Source organism: Ipomoea nil, unplaced genomic scaffold (assembly GCF_001879475.1).
Source record: "Ipomoea nil cultivar Tokyo-kokei standard unplaced genomic scaffold, Asagao_1.1 scaffold0317, whole genome shotgun sequence".
NCBI lineage: Eukaryota > Viridiplantae > Streptophyta > Magnoliopsida > Solanales > Convolvulaceae > Ipomoea > Ipomoea nil.
The window spans coordinates 3,516,825-3,535,691 of record NW_017616745.1 but is presented as its reverse complement, the minus strand read 5'-3'; the positions used below and the strand labels follow the sequence as shown (position 1 = coordinate 3,535,691).

The following is an 18,867-nucleotide window of genomic DNA, read 5'->3' as shown; positions in this document are numbered from 1 at the left end:
CCTTAACTGCCGGATTTCATTAAAACTCATATTGTGCTGACTAGACCACTATAAAACTCATCCATTATGAGATAACCAAGTGATGAAAACAAATAGGAAATGACATTAAGGCTGAAATTATCCTGCAAATCTCTCTCACTTTCTAAAATAGATCTCACTTCCATATCATCAATTTTGTAAATTCTTCACTATTTATTATACATCCCTGCAAATCTCTATCACTTTTGAAAATGGATCCCACTTTCATATTTATAATGTGCAGTGGCCATCATTTTCAGCAGTTTTGCAAGCTTTTTCTCATTTGTAAATTCTCTCCCCTATTGCTAATTTAGTCCAACCATCTCTCCATTGTGAATACACATAAGCATAAAACAAATAGAAAATGATTTTCTCTCTCTTGCCATGTCACATTGCCAATGTGAGATTTGCAATGTGTTCCCCCTAATATATACATACATACGTGTGTTCACGTATATTTAGGTGAGGACGAGAGGACTGATCTGATCATTTCATTTAAATAAGCTGATGGCTGTGATTTAATTTTATGCAATGGATTTAATTTTTCGTACTCAGTTTGTTGTGCATTATATATATATATATATATATATATATATATATATATATATATATATATATATATATATATATATATATATATATATATATATATATATATATATGAGAGAGAGAGAGATATTAAGAATCAAATGAAGACTCATCTTTAAGTGATGACTAATCTTATGCGTTCGTTTTTTTATTTGGATTATCCAAATTTGATTTCCTAAAATGTCATGGATTGATCTTTGAAAAACAAATCAAAACAAAATATTTGGGTGAGGATTCCATATTGATTTTTGTAAATTAGCAAAGATGAGGATTTCATATTGATTTTTGTATTTATCAAAAAAAATTGTTAGATATATAATTGTTACATAAGAGATTAAAGTGAATTATTAGTTCTAACATTAACATTACGGGGTAATAGAAACCATATTAGATACGGATTAATAGGATACAGTTGTGTGGTCGGGATATTAGTCGCTGGGGCCGTACTTATAATAGGGATTTCCAATGGCGGATTGACAGGTGTAGAAGGCGGTTGGAGGTACTGAGGCCGCGTGGTGATGCCGTGAGCTGTATGGAGTACGATCGAGTAGAGCGTGAATGGTTAGCTCTGTTGGAGCAGCAACATGTGTATTGGCGGCAAAGGGCTAAAGAGCATTGGTGGGTAGACGGGGACTTGAATTCCAAGTATTTTCATAATTCAGTTAGGACACGGAGAAGGCGGAATCGGGTCGCTCAGCTGACTAGAGATGATGGTACAGTGGCAGTGGGGGTGGACGAGGTTGGGGGGGTGATGGTCGACTATTATAAAGGCTTGTTTACTTCGCAGCCGGGGGATGTGGATGAGGTGGTTGTGTGTCTGGGAGCTGGAATAACAGCGCGGGACAATGCGGTTTTAGAAAGGGCTGTGAGTGTTGAGGAGGTACGCGAGGCGGTTTTTGCAATGCACCCAGACAAGTCCCCGGGGCCAGATGGCTTTGGACCGGGGTTTTTTCAGCATTTTTGGCCGACAGTGGGAGGGGAGGTAACTCGGTTTTGCCAGCAGTTTCTGGAAACGGCAAGGTTACCCGCTAGAGCAAATGAGACTTTAATAGTTCTGATTCCAAAGAAACCGGAGCCTAGTTCTATGAAGGATTTACGCCTCATCGCGTTGTGCAACGTTCTATACAAAATTGCTGCAAAGGTTTGCGCGAACAGGCTGAGACCATTGTTGGATAAGGTTATATCTAGAGCACAAAGTGCGTTTGTGCCCGGGCGTTTAATTACGGACAACATATTGCTGGCATTTGAAGCCCATCATTATTTAAAACGAAAGACACAGGGGATGGTAGGGGTGGCGGCACTGAAGGTAGATATGAGCAAGGCCTATGACAGGGTCGAATGGCGATTTTTACGGGCTGTTATGTTGAAGTTGGGGTTCAGTGCGAGATGGGTTGATATAATAATGGAAACGGTATGTGGGGTGCAGTATCACATTTTATATGAGCCGAGGCAGTTGGGGCCCATTGTGCCAGGGCGGGGTTTACGGCAAGGGGATCCGCTATCGCCATACTTGTTTTTGATGGTGGTGGAGGGGTTGAGTTTTTTAATAGAAAATCGGATGAGGCGGGGGATGTTGCATGGGGTAAGGGTTGCGAGGGGAGCTCCACCAATTTCTCATCTGCTATTTGCGGATGACTGTTTTCTTTTTTTGCGTGCAAATTCGGAGGAGAGTACACATATGAAACAGGTTTTGGATTTGTATGCTGGGGCCTCTGGCCAGCTAGTTAATTATGAAAAGTCCCAGGTGTGTTTCAGTGCCAATACAGATCAGGGGAGCAGGAATGCGGTTGAGAATGTCCTTGGGGTGCAGCAGGGGGATACTTCGGGGAGGTATCTAGGATTGCCTTCGATGGTAGGGCGGGGTAAAAGAGCAATTCTGGGCTTTTTAAAGGAGCGTATTCTAGCAAGGGTGCGGGGGTGGAACACACGGTTTTTATCTAGGGCCGGGCGTGAGGTGTTGTTGAAGAATGTTTTGCAGGCCTTGCCAAGTTATGCTATGATGGTTTTCGCTTTGCCTGTGTCTTTGTGCAGGGAGATAGAGGTTATTCTCAATAGATATTGGTGGACCGGCAAAGTCGTGGGTACATCGGGGATCCGTTGGAGGTCGTGGAAAGCAATGTGTGTTCCTAAGGCTAAGGGTGGATTGGGGTTTCGGACATTGCGGGAGATGAATCTTGCACTTCTGGGTAAGCAAGCCTGGAGGTTATTAACGAGGCCGGACTCGTTAGTTGCTCGGGTCTATAAGAGTAGATACTATCCGAATTGTCATCTGATGAATGCGGAGGTGGGCCACAATCCCTCGTATGTTTGGCGGAGTATTGTGGAGGCGAACGAGGCGGTTAAATGGTGGTATCAGCGGAGTATTGGTGATGGACGCTCCACTAAAATTGGGAGGGACCCGTGGCTAGTGCAGGCAGAAAATCCATATGTGACCACCCAGTTACATGATACTGTGAGTGACGCACCAGTGAGTTCGTTGATGAATATGGCGGGGACTGCATGGGATCGTGATTGTGTGATGGATGTTTTTAATGCACGGGATGCAGCCTACATACTAAATACCCCGTTAAGTATTCGCCGACCTATGGATGCCTGGGTTTGGAAGGGGGATTCTAAAGGGGCCTATACTGTGAAATCATGTTATAGATTACTCACGAGGGAGGTACAAACTGATTATGATTGGAACCGCATTTGGCACTTGCAGGTACCTCCGAAAGTACGTGTGTTTGCCTGGCAGCTAGCGAAGGATGTCCTACCAACGAGAGAAGCTTTAGCTCGAAAACGTGTTGCATGTATGGTTATCTGCCATATGTGTGGTACCGTTGATGAAACGAATGCTCATATGTTTCGTGATTGCTACCATGTACGTGTGTTGTGGGGTGCGGCCGGGTTGCCGGTTTTGACACATGATCACGGCTCTATTGTACAATGGTTCTTCGAACAGATAGCGCACCTAAAAGACGATTTGTTGCCTAAATTTGTTATGATATGTTGGGCTGTGTGGAAGAGTCGAAATGCAACAGTGTGGAGTGGGGTGCAATTTAATGCTGCTGTGGTGCTGCGTGAGGCGGTCACTTACTGGGAGAATTGGAGGGCTGTACAAGTGGATAGTGGTGGTGTGCGAAGTGGGTCTGCTGGTCGGGAGACATGGGCACGGCCAGGAACGGGCAGAATAAAGCTAAACTGTGATGCGGCATTGGATGCTAGTCGAAATGTTATGGGATTGGGGTGGGTTTTGCGTGATGACGGAGGGGGTTTTCTCGCGGCGAAGAGCATGCAAGTGGACAGTATACGGTGGTTGAGGCAGAGGTCATGTGCATGCGGGAGGCTTTGTCTTGGCTTCGTAGTACGGGAATGGGAGGTGTTGATGTGGAGACTGATTCCCAGTTATGTTTTAATGCGCTAAATGCTGTATCTTTCTTTTCTGCTTTTGGTTTTTTGATTGATGATGTACGTCAGGTTGCCTCACTGATAAACGGGGTCAACTTTGCTTTTGTAAAACGATCTGCGAATCTTGTAGCTCATGCTTTAGCTAGGGGTGCCGTTTCTGTGACAGGTCCGGGGGAATGGTTAGATGGTCCGCCCGTCTCTCTTGTTCCGTTTCTTGATGCTGATTTAATGAATTGAGTTCTGTTTTCCAAAAAAAAAAACATTAGATGTTAGATGAAGGATGAAAACTGCAACCGTTTGAATAGCTTAAGGACTAATCGAGCATATGAAGTAAAGCAAATTATTTTGTGGACCCGAAAAAAGTGGGCTCGGATCCAAATATTCACAATTTACATACTAAATGTTCACAATTAATAAACTAAATATTCACAATTTACCTTTTAAAAATTCATAATTTGTATATTACGAACACACAATGTTAACATATATGTAATTGATTACCTTATTTTGTATTCACAAGTTCATTTCAAATATTGCAGTCATACAATATTAACATATTAGGATTTGATGATCCTATATTGTTTTCACTAATTTCTTATGTTTTGATATAGAAGCACAATTTATATTATAGAAGTTCACAATTCCACTACTAAAGTACATAATTTATACGTCGTTTAGGATCAGGATTCACCTTGAAAGTGGACCCTGGTCCATGGTATAACAACTCATGAAGTAATTAGTGACGAAAAAACAATTAACCAACAACAACACTTGGACCAAAATTGGATTTTACCTTTATTTTATTAAACGACGTCGTATACTGAACCCTTTGACCCTTGGTGTTATTTATACGGATTCTCACACATTAACAACTTTAGCAAGCCGTTTGATTGGAAGGAATGAATTAGGGTGGAAATGAATTGTAATTTGGTGGGAAAAGAATAAGGTAGGAATAAATTAGGAATTCAAATTACAGTGTTTGGTATGCAAAATAAGATTACAGGGAATTGAAATGAAATAAGTGATACAATGACTGAAATGCCCTCATGTACTAATAATAATAATACCTTCAGGGACAAAAATGTCTTTCCAATCTCCAATTCAACACTGAATTACAATTCCTAGGGGGAGTCCGGAATTGTAATTTAGCATTTGGAGGGAATTGCAATTCTCTCCAACCAAACAACGTAATTGTGATTTTCGCAGAATTGCAATTCAACTACACCTAAACTATCTCCAACCAAACAGCTCGTAGGAGTTTAGTATCGAAGTTGGGGTTTTCCTTTATTTTCGTAAACGGCGTCGTACACTGAACAATTGGTATATTTATACGGAGTCGCGCACTTTGATTTCCATTTATTCTCGACACAGGACTACTGGAGATAAATAGAGCCTTCGAAGTCTCTGATCAAATCAATAATCCGACTGAAATTAACAACAAACCGTAAAATCTGATAAACTTAGCTGGCAATTTAAATCTGATCCTAAATTCAATCAATTATTAATACATTTACAGTGAATTTTGCAGAAGGTAAGAAGTTTAGGGCGGAGAAGAAAGTCCACGGATTCGATTATGAAGCCATCATGCAGCGGCGCTCAAATCACTCGCTTGATTGGGGTTCGCCGTTCAAATTTTTTTTTTTTTTTTTGTTCATATAAATCTGACGAGTTTCTGGATTTTCCAATCGAACTATGTTTATATTAGGATTTGTGATTTGTTCAAAGGTTAGTGAAATTTAACTGCTAGGTATATGTGTTTGAACTTTGAAGAGTCCGCTAACATTTCCTGGCATGGAACATACCTATCTATCTAACTGTATTAGTGAATCATGACCACCATAATACTCTGGTTTAATTTATTGGAATGAATAAATTGATTATAGTTTTTCAGTTGTTTTGAAGGATATCCTTGTAATTTGTGGGTTGGATAGCATTATAATAATTAATAGTCACTAATGTGGCATAATTTAGAGGTAAAATTCAACTGTTGTAAAGGATTTGCATGTAATTTGTGGTCTGGATAGCATAGAAACTAGACTAGTTTACCATATAATTTAGTAAATAAATAAGTTGAAGAAGTTTGTGTTTTATTTCATGACCATTTGATTTGAAGTCTTGGCGAATCAAAGAGTATTGTGTTTTAGCCATCCAAGCTTTTAATCAACTTCTCTTACTATGTAATGTGTTAATTTTGATTGTGTGAAATTTTTTTTGAACTTAAGGAGTTGACTGTTGAAGAAGTTCCATCTGCTGCAAATAGCGTAACCGAGGGTGCATCATCATCATCTTCGGAAACTAATTCCACACCTTCCACTGGACCCGTCACTGAAGATGAAATCAGAGCTGTTCTGCTGCAGGAAAAACCAGTCACCACTCAGGACCTTGTTAACCAATTTATATCACGACTAAAGTCTAGAGAGGTCTGACATTTTTTTCTGCAAATGAATCGATATCTGAACCTGTCAATGTAGTAGTTGTCTGTCCAGATGATGCATCATGCACAGCTTGATAAATTGTGTTACATGAACACGACACTGCACGCTTTCCACCCTTTATATAACTGGGTTTGATGATTTTTATTCAGGACAAGAACACTTTCGCTGCTGCACTGAGGAGAATATCCAGGATAGAAGCGACCAATACGGGCATCTATGTAGTGTTGAGCGAGAGGTGAAATAGTTTGTCTATTCTTTTCTGTATTTTTTTTACCTATTCCATAACGTCGCATGATCAATCAGCTGTAGTGTTGAATCTTTATATGACACGACACTTTTCTCCTTCCTCTGATAGGGCTAGGGCTAACCAATAGGTCAATGATGAACAACACAATGATCCTCACTTGATGGACTCTCCAACCTCCACTGATGATACTGGCCGAAATTGCAAGAGGGTGATGTAGTTAGTTATTATTATTATTATTATTTTAAAACAATTTATTATTGATTACTAATACTTAACGTCATAAACCTTAGCCTGTCTGGTGGTCATTTATACAATTATACCTATCTTAACTAATCTCAGTTTTGAACTGGAACTAACATAATGCTGTGTACCGTTTGATTCCTTTCCTCTTGCATTGATCCTTAAGTTTTCCCTGAGTTTGTTTGTTTGTTTTTTTTTTTTTTTTTTTTTTTTTTTTTTTTTCACTTTTGGTCGTGTTTTCACCTTTAGTCTTGGCCTATCATTTTTTTTTTTTTTTTTAACTTGAAATCAACATGTGCACACAAGTGATGTTTGGTTGTAAAACTAGCAGGAATGATTTAAAAGATTAAAAAAAATCAAAATTAAGGGATAAATAGTGGAAAAAGGTTGATAGTTGAGGATTATAAGGTGAAATGTTACAAAAGTAAAAAAAGATTAATATACTCTTTTCCTTTTCCCAAAGAATGGATCTACGAATGTTTAGATTAGTATTTTTACATTTCATAAAACGTTTCAAAATTGTTTTTAAAATAATTTTTCTTAAAAGAAAAATGAATAAATGATAAACACTCGTCCATAATACAACATATGAGAAACACGCGTCCATAATTGTGCACTTGGAGACACAAAAATATACACTTCAAGGATAAACATGTGTATTTGAAGGACAAAAATTTGCACTCAAAGGCATAAATATGTTTAATCGAATTGAAGTAATTTATGGTAGCAAAAATGAAAGTTATTCAACTTAAGTGTTATTGAAGCAATTGTTCATACAATGCAAATTGTTTATTAATTTCTTTAGAAATTTAGTTATTTGATAGATATATAAATGTTACATAAGAGATTAAAGTGAATACTTAGTTATAACACTAACATTACGGTGTAATAGAAACCATATCTATAAAACAAAACCACAATTATATCATAAATCTTTTACAATTTTAAACCATGGAACAAAATAAAAAATAGAAGGAAAATATTTGAATAATAATATTATACATCATAAGTAAAGGTAAATTAAAAATGAAAAAAAAATATTTCAATAATAATATTCTACATCATCAAGTAAAGGTAAATTAAAAATGGAACGAAAATATAACAGCATATGATATTCTAATTGACTGAAAATAAAAAGAATAATTGGCTGAAAATGAATGTGATATTACTAATTGACTGAAAATATAAAAGGATCACTAATTGACTGATATTCTACGATTATATATTTTCACCGAGTCACCCATCCTAATGGACTGAAGAGATGGAGGGGTGTTAAGCTATCTAGGTATGGGCCTGAACTCTCACATCTTTTATTTGCTGATGACATGGTTTTAATTGCAGAGGCTTCTGAAGATCAAATGTTGGTTCTCAAGAACACCCTCAACATCTTTGAAACAATGTCGGGGCAAAGAGTGAGCCTTCAGAAATCGCAAATTCATTTCTCCAAGAATGTGGACTACGAACTCGCTGAGAGGCTAACGATGCTTGCTGGGATCCAAAGCACGACGAATTTGGGCAGATACTTGGGTGTCCCCTCCATCCATGGAAGGGTTACAACCAATCTATTTACACCGCTCATGGAAATAATCAACTCAAGACTTGAAGGGTGGAAAGGAAAAAATCTAACTCTAGCAGGTCGGGTGATCCTTGCACAGAGTGTATTAAGTGCAACCCCATACTACATGATGCAATCTATGCTGCTACCGAAAGGAGTTTGTGATGAAATCGAGAAGAGGATTCGTAACTTTGTGTGGGGAAAGGGTGTTTATATGGTTAAATGGGAGAATGTAGTACTGCCAAAGAGCAAGGGCGGGCTTGGATTAAGGCATATCCACCAAATGAATTTAGCCTTTCTTGCTAAAATGGGAAGGCGATTAATTAATGAGAGCGATAGCCTGTGGGCAAGAACCATGAAAGCCAAATATATCCGAAGTAACGACTATATGCCCGACTTCACATGGAAACCTGGAAGTTCAAATCTGTGGAGAGGTATCTGTAAGGTAAAGGATATTCTTGCTGAAGGTTTACGCACCAGAAATGACGGGAAGGAAAAGATCTACTGGAGCAAAGAAAGTAGCGGTCGGTTCTCAGTTTCCTCAGCTTACGATCTTGCCATGAAAACTGACGACATGGGTAACGATATTGGCTGGAAAAAGATTTGGAAATTACGAGCACCTAACAAGATTTGTTTGTTTCTTTGGCTTGTCAAGAACAAAAGAATCATGACAAATGGAGAAAGGCGTAGGAGGAGCTTCTCAATGGACTCCCGCTGCCCAGGTTGCGATGAACAAGAAGAAGACGTGGCACACTGCATCAGGAACTGCACAAAGGCAATGGAAATCTGGGGAGTTTTCTTACCTAGAGGGGCCTGTAAAAATTTCTTTAATATGGATTTTGACTCCTGGCTGTTCATGAATATTTCAGGGCGAATGAAGAACCATAAAGAAGGTGACTGGAGTGGACTCTTTGCGTTAGTAGTCTGGTGGATATGGAGATGGAGGTGCAACCTGGCTTTCAGGAATGAAAGCTGGGAGAAAAGAGACAAGATCAGATGGTTACAAGAGCAGAATAAAGAGAGACTGCGAGCCTTTGCTCGGAGCAAAGCTGTGGAGGTGAAGAACATGCGGCCGAAGATCGTGACTACAGGCCATGAAGATTGGATGTATTTGCACACGGATGCTACTTTCACCAGCCCGAATGAAATCACAGGATGTGGAGGGGTGCTTCGTAATCAGCGAGGGGAGTGGATTGGTGGTTTCAGCTGTCTATCTCGGACCTCCAGTGCAACAGAAGGAGTGCTTGCCACCGTTCTTATAGCACTGCAGTGGGCGTGGGATAAAGGAGTTAAGAAAATACACATCTTTAGTGACTCCCTAACAGCGATCCAATGGATTAAAAGCGGACCTGAGCCCCTAGGACCATGTGGTGACATTACTAGACTATGTAAAGCTTGTCTGGTGAAAGAGTGGGAGATTACACTTGAGCATACTCCTCGTGAATTCAACCAAGTGGCGGATAGCCTTGCAAAAATTGCCCCGAGAAGATCATGCGAGTGGATAGAACTGTACACACCCCCAGAGGAGGTGAGAGACATCCTAAGTGATGAGTGCATTTGGTCCTTTGCTACCGGCAGAAGCAACTGACCGCCAGGGTCATCCCCTTCCCTTATTCCCAAAAAAAAAAACTATAGACGAAAATGGACAAGATTGTGTTGCTATTACTAATGTCGTCTACAATGAGGTTTCAATAATGTATAAATACAATCGGTGATATTATGTTTTTTTTTTTAAATGGCAAAATTGCTATATATCTAGACAAAAAAAAAAAAAAAATTCATACAAATGAATTAGGACAACAGTTCATTCTTATAAGTGAGTTGTTAACGAACGAGCACGTTTGCCTAATTTATAAAAATACTAAACAATGATAAATAAAATCTTCAAAGTTACAGCACCCAATGCATACATTTACACACTAGCTATTAATTTGAGCAATTATTTGCTCATCAAGCAATGATAACATCATCACATATAAACGATCCAAACTATATCTTCAATTACATTATATAATATTTGATGTTCTAATTTCAATAATTATATATCGATCAAAATATTCTTAATATATTACAACAAATCCATTCTGTGCATCGCACAGGCAAAAATACTAGTTAGATATAACATTAGATGTTAGATCAAGGATGAAAACTGCAACCCTTTGAATAACTTAAAGTAACTTTTTATTTGTCTGCACGAGCTTAAATGCTCTGTCTGAACAAAGTGTGGAAGGCTATTGGAGTTGAGGATTCAACTTTTTAAGAGAAGTTTAAGCACTAAATTGGGTGTTACCTTTATTTTCTTAAACGACGTCGTATACTGGACCCTTGTACCCTTGGTGCTATTTATACGGATTCTCACATATTAACAAACAACTTTAGATCGAAGTTGGGGTTTCCCTTTATTTTCGTAAACGGCGTCGTACACTGAACAATTGGTCTATTTATACGGAGTCGCGCACTTTGATTTCCATTTATTCTCGACACAGGACTACTGGAGATAAATAGAGCCTTCGAAGTCTCTGATCAATTCAATAATCCAACTGAAATCAACAAGAAACCGTAAAATCTGATAAACCTCACTGGCAATTTAAATTTGATCCTAAATTCAATCAATTATTAATAAATTTACTGTGAATTTTGCAGAAGGTAAGAGAGCTTAGGGCGGAGAAGAATGTCCACGGATTTGATTCTGAAGCCATCATGCAGCGGCTGCGGATCGTCGTCGGAGCTGTACGGAAGCGCCTGCAAGCACTTGACTCTCTGCGTGTCGTGCGGCAAAACCATGGCCGAGAACCACGGCACCTGCAACAAGTGCGGCGCTCCAATCACTCGCTTGATTCGGGTTCGCCTTCCGTTGCTGATTTTTTTTTTTTCTTTTGTTCATAGAAATCTGACGAGTTTCTGGTTTTTCCAATCGAACTATGTTTATATTAGGATTTATGAATTGTTCAAGGTTTAGTGAAATTTAACTGCTAGGTATATGTGTTTGAAGAGTCCGCTAACATTTCCTGGCATGGAACATGCCTATCTTTCTAACTGTATTAGTGAATCATGACCACCTGCTTATCGCACCATAATACTCCGGGTTTAATTTATTGGAATGAATAATTTGATTATAGTTTTTCAGTTGTTTTGAAGGATTTCCTTGTAATTTGTGGGTTGGATAGCATTATAATAATCATAATTTAGAAGTAAAATTCAACTGTTGTAAAGGATTTGCATGTAATTTGTGGTCTGGATAGCATAGAAACTAGACTAGTTTACCATATAATTTAGTAAATAAATAAGTTGAAGAAGTTAGTGTTTTATTTCATGACCATTTGAAGTCTTGGCGTATCAAAGACGTATTGTGCTTTGGCCATCCAAGCTTTTAATCAACTTCTCTTACTATGTAATGTGTTAATTTTGCATTCCCTTTAAATAATTTTGGAAAAAAAATGTATACGTCGGAGTTATTTAATTTCCCCTTTCTCATATTTGTATACCAATATCTGGAGGCAAACAGAAGGATTACAGTGTCTGTCACTGCCTAGCAAATGAGCCTTCTATATGTGATTTTCTGACCTGCTTGCATGCTGCTGCAATTATTTGCACTAGATAGTTATAAACTGAACCTTGGCCTTAAATTGTGGTATAAATAGGAATACAATGTTCGAGCATGCTCTACTAACGACAAGAATTATTTCATTGGGAGATTTCCGACGGGGTTGCCAAATTTTTCAAAGAAGAAGAATGAGAACAAGTGGTCGCTGCAGAAAGAAGGTCTGCTAGGACGCCAAGTAACAGATACTTTACGGGTATTGATATTTTTTGGATATAAATGCCTCACGTTTTATCTTTTCCCTTTTGGTCTTTGTATTAGCTGCTAATGGTTTATTAGTTATTGCTGCTACTGTTATCATGTTAACTAGATGACTTTCATCATAGTACTGTGTGTTTATTGGTATAATGAAATCAATTAAGTGTCTAAATCTTCTGTTTCATGCCTGCTTACCTATACATACACATTTTCAGATTGTAGTAATTTGTGCCTATTCCTACAATTTGTAATATATGAAAAGAAACTACCAAGCAACCTTGGTCACTGGGAGCTGATTGGGCATAGCCTAGTCCTAATGTCTGTGTCTTGGAGACTTCTTCCTTAACCCCAAACCTTGTCTAGAAACTTAATGGTGGAAAGTGGAAACAAGCAATAAGAGGGGTTGCTGGATTTGCAAAGGATTAGGGCCATGGTTAGTGTTTGGTTGGAGACTTTTGCACCCTACTATGGGTTTTGATACCCATTGCCATGTTTGTTTGTCTACTTTTGTTTTCCTACTATTGGAATCAAATCCTTTAGTAATTGCAAAACTCATTACCCTTACTCCTCTACTTTTGAAGAATGGAATAAAAAATAAGGGAGAAAAAATGAAAAAAAATAAAAAGGCCATTGTTCATGCACTAAATATGGAATTTTAATATATATATATATATATATATATATATATATATATATATATATATATATATATATATATATATATATATACACACACACACACACACACACACATATATATGGAATTAATTTCATTTTTGGTCCCACGACTTTTGAGGTTCTATCACTTTTGGTGCTCAACTTTAAAATTTTTCAATTGTGGTGGCTAACTTTGTTATTTTTATCAGTTTTGGTCCTTCGGCCAAATTGACGGCGAAATGTTGCCAGATTTTATATTTTAGGGGTATCATATCTATAGGTGTTTGATCGATGAGAATAATGGGGAAGACAGGTAGAAACTAGACGCAGATCTATGTGATTTATAGTGTCGACGATTGAAGATCTCTTCTTTTTCTCTTAATATGATTTTTCTTTTGTTTAGATATTGAAGATCTTTCCTTGGGATGATGATTTTGCTCCTAAAATATAAAATCCGGCAACATTTTGCCGTCAATTTGGTCGGAAGGACCAAAATTGATAAAAAAAAATAATAAAGTTAGGCACCAAAATTGAAAAAATTTAAAATTGTGCACCAAAAGTGAAATTAATTCTATATGTATTATATATATTTATATATTTATTTATTTATTTATTTTTATTTTAATTAATTTATTATTTATTTATTTTGATTCCAATTCCTATTTACTACCAAACAAAGTGACTCCTCTTACTTAAACCCATTACCATTACCAAGTATTTGATCCCATTCCAATGTTTGAACCAAACACATGCTTAGTTTATTGAAAATACAAGTGTTGCTTACATGAGCTAATTAAGTTAAAGTTGATTGAGATGATCTGGAGGTGGTTCAGTATATGCTTATGGATGTACTTTGCTAGAAAGAGTTATACAACTTGTCAACATGGTCCTAATAGGATTATAGGAGAATGTGGTAGATTGAAACTTTAATTGGATTGAGTTATTAAGAAGGATACAATTCCTAAAGGGCTAATGATAGATTCAGAATTTCTTTGGTATCCATTTAGGTGTTAGCCACCCAACTATGTTAGCTAGTCTTGGTTGAGTTGAACAGTACCCATTAATCCTTCCCAACATATGCTTATCCATACTGTGATTGTTTTAGACTTGTAAAAGTATGTCCAACTTGGTAGGTGGCCAAGAGAGCTTAATTTGCTTTGTTATTCAAGCATTCTTTCCTTGCACTTGAGGGTGACATGCCCATGTAATATTGTCATATAATGGTGTAAATAACTATAGTCCTGGACCAAATGGCTAGAATGTTTGTATGAAGTTTACCTGATGGAATAAAAATGATCAATTACTCATGTAATGCACAAAAGTTATTTAGCTACTTGGCAGAACCTTCAACCTTTTGCCCTTTTACTTTTGTGGTTGGGCAGGTAGGTGAGAAAAGTTATTATATAATAACTTATGGCATCATTAAGATATCTTGGAGCACTTAGTGAAGAGCTAGATACCTAAGCATTGCTGCAGCTTCTTAATTTTTCCATTGAGTATTGTAGCTCAATTGGGTTTTACTTTGGCTCAAGTTGACAGGGGATATCGGTTAAACTTTTACATCTTTCATCTTTCATCTGGTGATTTGCAGGTTTTCAAGGCCTATATCTTTCATTGTAAACTGGCTAGCTTTACCATCAAGTGATTGCATTTTGCAGGAGAAGTACAAGAATAAACCATGGTTATTGGAGGATGAAACAGGCCAGTCTCAGTACCTTGGTCAGCTTGAGGGTGCACAATCTGCAACATATTACCTACTAATGTTGCAGGGCAGAGAGTTTGTTGCCATTCCTGCTGGGTCCTGGTATACTTGATTAATGCTTATGCTATCAATATCTTATATTTATGATACACAGTGCACATGACTTTAGGTTTATATAGGTTTAGAATTATTAACTTGCCAATAATCTTTAGGTACAACTTCAACAAAGTTGCACAATACAAGCAGCTTACTCTAGAAGAAGCAGAAGAGAAGATGAAAAACAGAAGGAAAACTGCTGATGGGTACCAAAGATGGATGATGAAAGCAGCAAATAACGGACCTGCTGCCTTTGGAGAAGTTGAAAGGTTTGATGACAAGGAAAGTGGAGGTGGTGGTGGGAAGGCTCGCAAGAAATCTGGTGACGATGAGGAGGGCAATGCATCAGATCATGGAGAAGAAGATGAAGAAGATGAATCTGCAAGGAAAAATAGGATTGGACTCAACAAAAAAAGTGGCGATGATGATGAGGAGGGACCCAGAGGTGGTGATCTTGATCTGGATGATGATGATATTGAAAAAGGTTAAAATCTTCTTGTTTCAAATATGGCAATTTGTTTTAAGTTTACCTTCTAGTTCTCCTTACCGGACTCTTATGTCCATCTTAACTCTGTAGGTTATGCACCTTTCTTCACACTGAGTTCTGATAGATACCTGCTAATTTACTAGTTTATTTATTCCCTTTATTCATCCATCCCTCTGTCTCTTTCAACATGGGGATGTTTTAAACAAGGTTGTACTTTCCGTACATATTATTTGTTGAGGACATGAATTTCTTGCTATTGCCGGATGTTTTAGATTGCTCCTTTATACCCGACAATTACTACTCCGAAGTGAACATTGATTTGATATATAGCTTCATCTTACGGAGTTCTAACTTCTATTTACATATTTCCCCAGGTGATGATTGGGAGCATGAAGAGATATTTACAGATGATGATGAAGCTGTTGGAAATGATCCTGAGGAAAGGGAAGATTTGGCTCCTGAAATCCCTGCTCCTCCAGAAATTAAGCAGGTTTGTTGTGCACTTGGTTGGGCAATTAATGTTCATGGGTTGTTGATGATACTTAAGTTAATAATGCACATCATGATAGGGCACTTGTAAATGTCTTAAATCTTATCGCTAGAAACTTCCAACATTTTACTATGCACTGATTGCACTCTACTTCATATCTTGTTATAAGTTAATATGAAATATTGTTTTTGTTGGAGTTTTGGTTATATACTTGTTAGATGTATCAAAATTTAATAAATGGAGTTGGGGATTAGGAACATAGAACACCATTCTGTATTATTATTATGCTCTTCAAATGATTTTGTCTGGCAATGCTGGCTCTTGTGTCATGTTATTTATGATTTGGCAGCATATATTCACCTTTCTTTCTTCTGTTTTAGGATGAGGAGGATGAGGATGAAGCTGATGAAGAAGGAGGAGGGGGTTTGAGCAAATCAGGTAAAGAGTTGAAGAAACTCCTTGGGAAAGCTAACGGGATGAATGAGTCAGATGCAGAGGATGATGATGATGATGAAGAGGTAAGAATGCATTTATTTGGTTGTCAAGTACAACTATTTTCATTTTTCATCTCAGTAATTGTGCATATGTAGTTACCTATTGCAGATGGCCTTTTATTCTTCCATTTTGAAAGTTTACACTTGGTTTCTTTTGTACCCACCCTCCTTCCCATGGGAAAAAATTCCAGGAAGAAGATTTCTCATCACCTGTATTAGCTCCAAAGCTGAAAGATACTCCTAAAGAGGAACCGGTTGAGACCAGCAGTCCTGCAAAACCACCTGCTTCCGGATCCAATCGGGCAACCCCCTCAAGTTCAAAGTCAGCAAAGGCTAAAAGAAAAGCTAATGCAGATGAGCCAAAATCTGCAAATGGTGCTCCATCGAAAAAAGTCAAGACGGAAACTGTATGCCATGAACTGAACTATGATTGTGTGAAATTTTATTTGAACTTGATGAACTTAAGGAGTTGACTGTTGATAACTTATTTTATTTTAGAATGAGACGAATTTGTCAATTTTAATGGATTGGCTTCTTTTATTTTTGAGTTTCAGGATGCAAAGTCTGTGAAAGAAGAAGCTCCATCTGCTGCAAAGAATAGCGCAACCAAGGGTGCATCATCATCATCTGCGAAAACTGCTTCAACACCTTCCACTGGACCTGTCACTGAAGATGAAATCAGAGCTGTTCTGCTGCAGAAAAAATCAGTCACCACTCAGGACCTTGTTAACCAATTTAAATCACGACTGAAGTGTAGAGAGGTCTGACATTTTTTGCTTGATCAGGGCTTTTTTTTTTTTTTTTCCCTGCAAATGAATCGACATCTGAACCTGTCAATGTAGTAGTTGTCTGTACAGATGATGTATCATGCACAGCTTGATAAATTCTGTTACATGAACACGACAGAGCCACATTTAGCATATCACAACATTCTGTATGATTGTATCACAACATGTAGTAGTTGTCAACATTTAGCCACCCTTTATATAACTGGATTTGATGATTTTTATTCAGGACAAGGACACTTTCGCTGCTGTACTGAGGAGAATATCCAGGATACAGAAGACCTCTACGGCCAGCTATGTAGTGTTGAGAGAGAGGTGAAATAGTTTGTCTATTCTTTTCTATATTTTTTACCTATTTCCATAACGTCGCATGATCAATCAACCGTAGTGTTTTGAATCTTTATATGACACGACAGTTTTATCCTTCCTCTGATAGGGCTAACCCATAGGCCAATGATGAACAACACAATGATCCTCACTTGATGGATTCTCAAACCTCCACTGATGATACTAGCTGAAAATGCAAGAGGGCGATGTAGTGAGTTATTTTTTACTTTTTTTTTTTTATTTAAAAAAAAAAACAATTTATTATTGATTATAACGGAAATGGAGAAACAAGAAAGTAACTTTGGTTTAGACAGTAAAAGTGGCCACAAAATCTTGCCCCGCTCGTCATGAGCTGTGTATCGGAATGTACCCACAGCCGGTGGGTTGTTTCATTGTGTGCTTTTCTTGTTAAGTACACCTTTGTAGCTTACTATGTAATTTGGCACCCTACTAATACTTAACGTTATAAACCTCAGCCTGTCTGGTGGTCATTTATACCTATCTTAACTAATCTCAGTTTTCAACTGGAACTAACATAATGCTGTGTACCGTTTGATTTCTCTCCTCTTGCATTGATCCTTAAGTTTTCCCTGTGTTTTTTTCACTTCTGGTCTTGTTTTCACCTAATTGGCTTATCATTTTTTTTCCCACCATTACTGTTTCAATTTTGAATTCTTATCATTTTTAGTCTTTTTGCGAGTTTTGTTTTTCAAAATTAAGGGATAAATAGTGGAAAAAAGGTGATAGTGGAGGACTATAAGTTGAAATGTTAGAGAAGTAAGATTAATAGTGAAAAATACTCTTTTGCTTTTCCCAAAGAATGGATCTACGAATGTTTAGATTAGTATTTTTACATTTCATAAAACGTTTCCAAATTGTTTTCAAAATTTTTAAATTTTAAAATAATTTTTCTTAAATTAAAGAAAATATTGTAAATACACACTTTATTTTAATTTAATCTTTGTACTTTTCTTACACTTTCCTCTTTTTTTTTTTTTTTTTTTTTTTTTTTTTTTTTTTTTGGGTTTCACTGTTTCCTATTTCTATGCAATTTAGTTTCTACTTTCTACGGAGTACTTGGCAATGTGTGGATGCGTAATGTGTTTCTTGTATGAGATATTGGTCCATATAAATAAATAAATAAATAAATAAATATATATATATATATATATATATATATATATATATATATATATATATATATATATATATATATATGGGTTCGTGTGCGGTTGAGGGTGCCGGTGCGGTGAAAGGAGAACCATTGATTTTGCTTAAATCAATGTTTAGATTACCAAAATTAAATAAAAAATGCGGTGTCATTTTGGTAATTTTTTACATTTATGTCAAAAATGTAAGGTGCATGATTTTTGTGAGTAAGGTGTGTGAGTTTTGTATATAAGATGCGTGAGTTTGTATGCTTAAGGGTGCGTCAGTTATGTGAAACTTAAAGTGAACCATTTTTAAAACCTTAGATGCGTGATTTGTGTTCTTAATGTGCTTTGTTATTTGCTTAAAGTGCGTGATTTGTGTTTTTAAGGTGTTTTGTTTGTGTAT

General features: G+C 37.2%; 2 protein-coding genes across 5 annotated transcripts; both read left to right on the top strand.

Moving 5' to 3' along the window:
* The first annotated feature begins 1,138 nt into the window (after window positions 1–1,138).
* Window positions 1,139–6,670, top strand: LOC109165997. The gene is made up of 4 exons (XM_019314885.1): window positions 1,139–3,967; window positions 4,066–4,191; window positions 6,219–6,416; window positions 6,581–6,670. Exons 1-4 carry the CDS (start codon window positions 1,139–1,141, stop codon window positions 6,668–6,670), a joined length of 3,243 nt encoding a protein of 1,080 aa, XP_019170430.1.
* Window positions 5,268–17,844, top strand: LOC109169788 (transcription initiation factor IIF subunit alpha). 4 transcript variants are annotated; one of them, XM_019318687.1, is made up of 11 exons: window positions 5,341–5,440; window positions 11,117–11,315; window positions 12,115–12,270; window positions 14,588–14,733; window positions 14,844–15,211; window positions 15,589–15,704; window positions 16,085–16,222; window positions 16,390–16,605; window positions 16,753–16,959; window positions 17,213–17,298; window positions 17,420–17,844. In XM_019318687.1, exons 2-11 carry the CDS (start codon window positions 11,145–11,147, stop codon window positions 17,430–17,432), a joined length of 1,617 nt encoding a protein of 538 aa, XP_019174232.1. In that variant the 5' UTR covers window positions 5,341–5,440; window positions 11,117–11,144; the 3' UTR covers window positions 17,433–17,844. The 4 variants fall into 4 exon arrangements, with proteins under 4 accessions (XP_019174227.1, XP_019174232.1, XP_019174246.1 ...); XM_019318694.1 differs by lacking the exon at window positions 5,341–5,440 and adding an exon at window positions 10,928–11,032; XM_019318701.1 differs by lacking the exon at window positions 17,420–17,844 and having other exon boundaries at window positions 17,213–17,302.
* Window positions 17,845–18,867: the final 1,023 nt, after the last annotated feature.

Excerpts from the sequence above, each read along its gene's own strand:
- LOC109165997 (XM_019314885.1), top strand. The coding sequence starts at position 1,139 with ATGGAGTACGATCGAGTAGAGCGTGAATGGTTAGCTCTGTTGGAGCAG. Across the intron at positions 4,192-6,218 it reads AATGGTTAGATGGTCCGCCC|GAGTTGACTGTTGAAGAAGT; the intron begins GTCTCTCTTGTT and ends TTTGAACTTAAG. Across the intron at positions 6,417-6,580 it reads CACGACTAAAGTCTAGAGAG|GACAAGAACACTTTCGCTGC; the intron begins GTCTGACATTTT and ends ATTTTTATTCAG.
- LOC109169788 (XM_019318682.1), top strand. The coding sequence starts at position 8,277 with ATGTTGGTTCTCAAGAACACCCTCAACATCTTTGAAACAATGTCGGGG.